The 7440-nt window shown below is 42.6% G+C and overlaps 1 protein-coding gene across 1 annotated transcript; it reads left to right on the top strand.

The window, feature by feature from the left end:
- Window positions 1-4943: 4943 nt before the first annotated feature.
- On the top strand, window positions 4944-7254 carry sox21b (SRY-box transcription factor 21b). The gene is made up of 2 exons (XM_034561659.1): window positions 4944-5216; window positions 5391-7254. The coding sequence occupies exon 2, from the start codon at window positions 5406-5408 to the stop codon at window positions 6138-6140; it is 735 nt and encodes a 244-aa protein (XP_034417550.1). The 5' UTR covers window positions 4944-5216; window positions 5391-5405; the 3' UTR covers window positions 6141-7254.
- Window positions 7255-7440: the final 186 nt, after the last annotated feature.

Genomic DNA, 7440 nt, shown 5'->3' with positions numbered 1-7440 from the left:
CTATAAATGTATCGGAGAGATGAGCTATCTGTGGCGAGCTGTGCCACAAGCAGGCCTTTTCTTCCCTCTGTCCCCGTGATGAGTTAGCAGGACCTGGAATGATAAAGCTGATAGAAGGGCTGCTATCAGGTGGCAGTCTTGGTAATTACAACTCTCTATTTGGGGCTTTGCAGCGATGCTGTGGCGATAAGAGGAATATAATGAGGAAGAAAGGCCAGCGATAATGTATCCGCTAAATGGTTCAAAATAGTCTATCATGGGAAAAGTCATCTCGGTGCCTGGAGGGAAACAAGTATCTGTGGATTTGAACCACAGGGTTCTGCGACAGAGAAGATGTGGAAGGTTTAAGCTAAACATGTGCCCCACAGGGGAGTGGGGGGGGGGGGCAATCAGAGTTTAAAAATCGGACTTTTCACAAGGATATTTTTTTAATGATCGCCGAAGTCGTTTGATTGCCGCTGCTGTTTTGTTTGCCCCTCGGGGTGTGGAGATATTCTGCAGTGTGAGATTACATATAATACTTTGACAAGCGGAGGTTTAAAGATGAAGGTCTTATCAACCTCGCGGACTCCACATCCTTCTTTGTTGCCATTCTCCTTCCATAATGTGCTTTCAAAGTTTGTTGTATCTGTCAGTTCAGGTCCTCGAAGATTGAACTGACAATCACTCCTCTTTCCTCCCTCTTTCCTCTCATTGAACACACACACACACACGCGCACACACACGCGCACACACACACGCACACACACACACAAACACACGCACACACACACACCTAATCCCCAGGGCCATTTGCCTGTCCCACTCCCCAGCCTTTAATACACAGTGTGTTCTTGTATGGCTGTTTTATTGTGAATTACAGATTCCCTCACTGGGGATCATGACCACTATCAATAGTATTTGCACTAATGTGATTAAGTTAATACTGTGCTCTATGAGAGGATTATTTCTCAATTCCTCTTGATATGCGTAATATTTAGGTTGTGGTTGAGTAAATATTTTGGTTCTTCACCAAAATAATTCCCACTGAGACAAAGACACGAAAGTCTGCCCTAAGGAGCAATAAAGACTGTATAATTAGAATGATTAAAGAACTGCACAACTAATTTGGCACTTATTGAATATATTTTGAGAACACAACGTTCAAAATAGGTCACATATTTAAACCACAAAAAAATATTAACTTTATTCACATTAATTATGTATTTATTCAGACGTTTTATGTGACTCATTTGAAGTGATGCTGAGGTCGGCATTGTCTCTTTACCAATCCGATCATTATATTGCCTTGCACTTAAGCATATTTTCTACGTATTGTGGAAGCTGTAAAGAAACCTCATTAGAAAAAATTACTTCTAATCTAAATGCAATCATCTTTAAATAGTAATCAATTGGATCCTTTACAACGCTAAACTGTTTGTCATTAGCACTTTATCAAAGGCTCACTTAAGATAAGATTCTCAGCTAATGGCGTGTGATAGTGACAAATTGACTTTCAATACTCTCCACGTCATGCAGGAAACACTGTTGTAGGAAACATGTTTGCTTTGCTTGAAAATGTATTCACAATTTCTAGATTTTGTTTCCTTCTTCAGAAATGTTTTTTTTAAAAATACGAATACCTTTGTCTTCATCTTCCGCAAATGGAATTTATCTCTGCCAATGATTAATAAAAATAGGTTACACAATGAAAAGAGTCGACTGACAGTACACAGTAATTATGTTTGAAACAATATTATATTTATCTCTCCTTAAAGCGTCAGTAATATGATGCCAGTCGTGGTTTTAAATGGGTTTTTTTAAGCAAAACTAATGAAATATATTGGCCCAGATTTGTGCTGTTTATCTCCACCATAAATCCTTAATCTGAACATTGGCTGTAAAAAAAAAGTGGAGCAATTGGCATGTTGTAATGATTAATAAAAATCCTCAGATTAAAAAGAGATGACTACCTTTTTACCGTGAGGTGCATTTACAGCTTCTGCCGTGTTCCCGGCCTGCATGGGAGCTCCAGAGCTGAAAAGGAAGGGGAAGATCCAGCAGAGCTGTGATCAGACAAGCAGAAAGAAACCACATCAGGTACACAATCAGGACCCCTCCCTCTCCCTTTCTTCTCAACCTCCCCAATAATGAGCAAACTTTCATGTGGCTGTAAATACTCTCCACTCTGGGGTTTGAAGTGGCAAACAGAAGATACTGTTGTTTACCCATGCACACTTTTTTTTTTTTTTTTAACCAGTCAAAGAAAAGCAATCTGATAGCGAGAGGTCAACTTGTGTTCCCTTGACATCAGTTCATTTTGACATTTGATTCCTCTGCCTACACCTCCAACAGTGGACACTTAACACTTAGAAACAGAAAAATGAGGTAAAGTATGCAGTCTATACGATATACCTTATAGATGATGGCTTTTTATGTAGTATGGGATTATCCAGGGATATTCATCAGCTCTCTCTATAATGTGTCGTGCTACTTCTCAGAGTTAGTGGAGTGTTGAGCAGAATAAACTGTTTGGCGCTATCAGGAAGATTCTTGCACCTCCAGGGGCTCCTATTTCAGAGTGATGGCTTTAGCACTTTAGAGTGAACTGTGTGCGATCTCTCCGGGTAGGAATATGTCCCCATGGGCTTGTTGTTGCTGCTGTCTGCCTTCTATTTGCATGATATTTTTCTATTCAGTCTTATCATCAGTGTGCTGTGAGGTGGGAGTGCTGGCTCCGTCTCAGAGGCTGGACCGGAGCTTTATCGGCAGGTAATTCTCCCACTCTCACTAACTCATCTTGAATTATTTAAGTGTTATTTCCAGGACCCAGGCTGAGGTAAAAGAGGGAGGGTGGGGGTGAAACAGACTGATTTGTTGTTGCAGTTTATGCTTCTTTTTATCACATCTTTAATAAATTACTAAACTGAATAATTAAATGTTTTTTTTCCTCCCAGTCTGAAAATACTAAGCTGTTTTGTGTAATACAAAAAAAAAATCTTGACATTTTGATAAATTGGAAAACACGCTGCATGGCTGCGCCTGTTCCCGTCAATACAGGCTCAATAGGCCCCTTGCATCATCTGAAATCCCCCAACATATAAAAAAAACAGAGGCCTTGCTCAGGGAGCGGGGAGGTATTTATCTCTATTGTCAAACAATCAAACTAAATAATAATAATAAAACAAACACGCAGAGAGAAATAAAAAAAATAAAAAAAAGCATCATGCCATCTTGCACAGGGAGTCAGTGAAAAAGCATCTGTGCAGACACTGGATTGCACACCTCTGTAACCGTCACCTCCCGATAAGAACTTTTCCACCGTAACTTATTCATATAATTCATAGCAATTTTTTTTTTTTTTTTGCCCGTTTTGTGTTCATGAAGAGGCATGGTGCTCGTGCGGAGTGAGTGGAGCGCTTCATTGCAGTAATGTTGTGGAGGTGAATGACAAGCCGACAAAAGGGAGCGCTCGGTGATGAGAGATGCTGCGACTCCGTTTAAGGCAGCATGGGTTTGTCTCTCATCTGGTCCGCTTGGCGAGGATCATCTCCACCTCGTCGGGTTTCCTGCTTGAGACAAAAGAGCGATGCCTCAAGTGAGATCATCTGCTGCGGCGCAATAAAACAAGCCCGAGTCCTTGTTAACAGAACATTTCAAACGAGCTCGAACTGCAGCAATCAAGAAAGGGCGCTCTTGGAAATTGCGCATCACTTTTGGAACAACGCAACTTCTCCATGCCTGTCGATAATCCGCTCTTGGCATTTTTTCTTTTTAAAGCATAGCCCAATTATTTGTGCCATATTTTATTTGATAATAATACAAATAATAAAACAAATAATAATAACAATTATATATTGTGCAAACTGTACTTAGATTAGGCTAAAGCGTTGAAAAAAGAACAACAGTACAGTGAATTGAATTTGACATCCATTTATATCCTAATTTAAAAGCTCGACCTGTACCCTAATTCCTCATTTGTAATATTGTTCGATACAGCCCTTCTCCATTTCCCTTTTTGTATATATATAATTATGTACAACGGGGAAGGTGCGAGAACAAACCACTTAAACCTACAATTTACTCAACAAGTCCTGCAGATAACTGTAATTGCTTAGTTGAATATTCGACAACCTAATTTCAGTTGTCGATTCGCTGCCCTTGGGAAAGTCCTTTGAAGTGAAAGTGAAAAGGGGGATTTCAGGAAAGTAATTAATTTCACCAAGCGCGATTAGAAACACTTCAGACCGTCTCAGTATTTGACAAATACCACAATATCAGAAAAATTAAAGAAGACATTCTTTACCTCTCTTGTCGTCTTACACCCTACTTGTCTATGGCAGTGCCACCCACGGGGGAGGGGGGAGGGGGGGGGGGGGGGGGGGGCAGGCATGACACCGCTGAGGGATGAGAGGTGACAAAGTGGAGACACCGGCAGATTCAACCGGGGCTGATGGTCGAATAAACAAACGGAGGAAGAGGCGATTACGCGTGTCGTGAGAAATGTGTGAAATAATGGAGAGCGCGTGCGTGTTTGATGGCTCCGATTCAAGTTCGAACTTCCAACAAACGCGTGCACCTGCCACGCTGCAGTCCCAAACCGATGTCATGTGTGCGTTCGTGAGAGTTCTCGTACATGTCAGGTATAAGTTCAGGTGCGGTCACCTAAATAAACAGGGTCATAATAATCACTGTAATTGAACTGAACAATCCGGTTGAGAAACAGTTTGTCGTTGGAATTCACGTTTCCAAAACATAATACTAACGACTCAAAAGAACACCGAGGTCAACAACCCTTACATAATAAATACAGATATATGAGATGCGTTTCCCCCTTCAAACAGGGTGGGATTTTAAATCGTTCAGCAAATCCGTCTACGCGCTCGGCGCCAACTGCGCATGCGCCAGTGGCACTTTCACTACCTGCCACACGAGCCTGTATTTCACATGGGGCAAGTCGGAGTTGTCATCCACTTGCGTGAACGCTGCTGCTGAGTGCTGGTTGACAGTCTCGGGCGACACGAGGGAAACGAGACAGCGGGGTTGTTTTTTTTCTTCTTTTTCTTCTTCTTCTTCTTCTTCTCCTTCTCCTTTTTTTTGTTGTTGTTGTTGCTAAAGGCGTATCCCCGGTGGATGCCACCATGAAGCAGAAAACATAAGTTGAGCATTCATAAGGACGTCGCCACTTGTACTTTACTGAAGATATTCATCAGTGGGATGAGGAACTGAAGTCTTGGGTAAGTCGCCAAAAGACACGCCGGCATGTTGATGTGAAGCTTAAATGAGTAGAAGTGAACTTCTTTAAAGGGGTTTCCGTGTGTGTTATGTTCTGATTGTGCAAGTCATTTATACCTAAAAACTTATTTTTCACTTGTTTTTTGTGTTGTTTTTTTTGTGTTGTTTTTTTCCAGGGAGTTTGTGCCAACATGTCTAAACCAATGGATCACGTCAAACGCCCGATGAACGCTTTCATGGTTTGGTCCAGAGCCCAGCGCAGAAAAATGGCTCAGGAGAACCCGAAAATGCACAACTCCGAGATCAGCAAGAGATTAGGAGCCGAGTGGAAACTTCTCACGGAGTCCGAGAAGAGGCCGTTCATCGACGAAGCCAAACGACTGCGAGCGATGCACATGAAGGAACACCCCGACTATAAATACAGACCGAGGCGGAAGCCCAAGACTCTGATGAAAAAAGATAAGTTTTCTTTCCCCGTGCCCTATAATCTCGGGGAGCACGACGCACTCAAAGTCAATGGGCTTTCCGTGGGATCACTTTCCGAGTCCATCATCGGACACCACGACAAGGCGGCGGCGGCTGCGGCGGCCGCGGCTGCGAGGGTGTTCTTCAACCCGGCCATGTCGAACCCCTATTCCTTTTTCGACCTGGGATCCAAGATGACTGAGCTTTCCCCGCATTCGTTTCCGTACGCGTCTCCGTTGGGCTACCCGCCGGGTGGCTCCGCGGCTTTCACCGGGACCGGCGGTGGGACGCACGGCCACACTCACTCACACCCGTCCCCTGGAAACCCGGGCTACGTAATCCCTTGTAACTGTACGGGCTGGCCCTCCGCAGGACTCCAGCCGCCCTTAGCATACATCCTGCTCCCCGGGATGGGAAAACCTCAACTTGAACCGTACCCTGCATATGCGGCGGCGTTATGATAGGCCCGCTTTGGACTTCTAAAAAATGAGAAATGTGAAAACTAAAACAAACAAACAAAAAGAAGAAGAAGAAGAATAAGAAAAGAAAAGAAAAACACTATTCATGCAAGAGTTTTATTATGCATGCACAAACTTGTACATGTGATGAAGTGCTCGTCGTCTCAGATATCACATGTGTATGTATATTGATTAATGCCTTTATCTAAGGTACTGCTTATTTAGAGAACTCTCTAATCTATTCTTACCCAGCCATCACCTCTCACAGCCCGGAGGGACAGGACTAAAGGATGGCAAAAAAAAAATGCACACATTTGAGGGGGAAGTGTATCAGAGCATTTTGTGAAGAAAAAAAACCCCATTTTGAAAGGTACACTCTTCGATTTCTATTTTTTTGCAAGTTGCACCTGCTTAGACTAACCTGTTGGAATCAAGGGCAGCATATACCACGGTCACGTTAATCACAGGATTTCCTCCCAGATAAGTTTGTAGGCTAATGGGCTGTAATTCAGGGGTCAAGGAGGATTTGTCACAACAGTTCTCGCCTCTTGAACGACTGTAAATGTGTACAGATAAAAACGACTCTAGTTTATTTGCCGTTATAGGCTTAGTGTTTGAGATAGGGCCAGGAACCTACGCATTTCACTAGAAATGCCATGTATATTCTGAGTTTTTAAACCGTTTTATAGATGTCTGTAATATTTATTGTTTAGTGGAATCTATGGTGACCCAGACAATTTTAAAAAGGACAAGACTAGTTCTGTAATTTTTTTTTGCACATGAAACGTAGAGGATGTAATTTATTTTGAAAAGGATATTCAAGTTCAGTGGGTTTGAGTCATCATACCTTATTCTTTTCCCTCTCCCCTCTAAACGGTGAAACAGTTCCAATTTAGATGCAGGTGGAAGTTTATTCGTGGGGTTTATCATGTCTCGAGCCCCCACCCTCCCACTCCTCGTATCATGTGCAGCAGCAGAAGAAAAAAAACGTTTTTAACTAACTCTTATGGAATTTGTATGTTTTGTGTTTTCTTTAACCTCCGTTATGTACTTCAACCTATTGCTACTGTTCACATGTTGAGCAAAGGACTACAATAAAGCGTATTCGGATTAAACGGAAGAGAATCGCGGCTGTAGTTCTTGATGAGATGAACAAGATGGTTATCTTTTCTTTTCCTGCTCCTCAGTCCAGGTGAAGTGTAAGGTATCCTCCAAAGGCCGCTTTTGTCCGCCCTGTGAATGGCATTACTGGGGGGTGGGATGGGGGGTGGGGGGTCTAAATCAGCCCATTGTAATCAAAGCC

Source organism: Cyclopterus lumpus, chromosome 21 (genome assembly GCF_009769545.1).
Source record: "Cyclopterus lumpus isolate fCycLum1 chromosome 21, fCycLum1.pri, whole genome shotgun sequence".
Lineage (NCBI taxonomy): Eukaryota > Metazoa > Chordata > Actinopteri > Perciformes > Cyclopteridae > Cyclopterus > Cyclopterus lumpus.
This window is presented reverse-complemented; position numbering and strand designations above follow the sequence as displayed.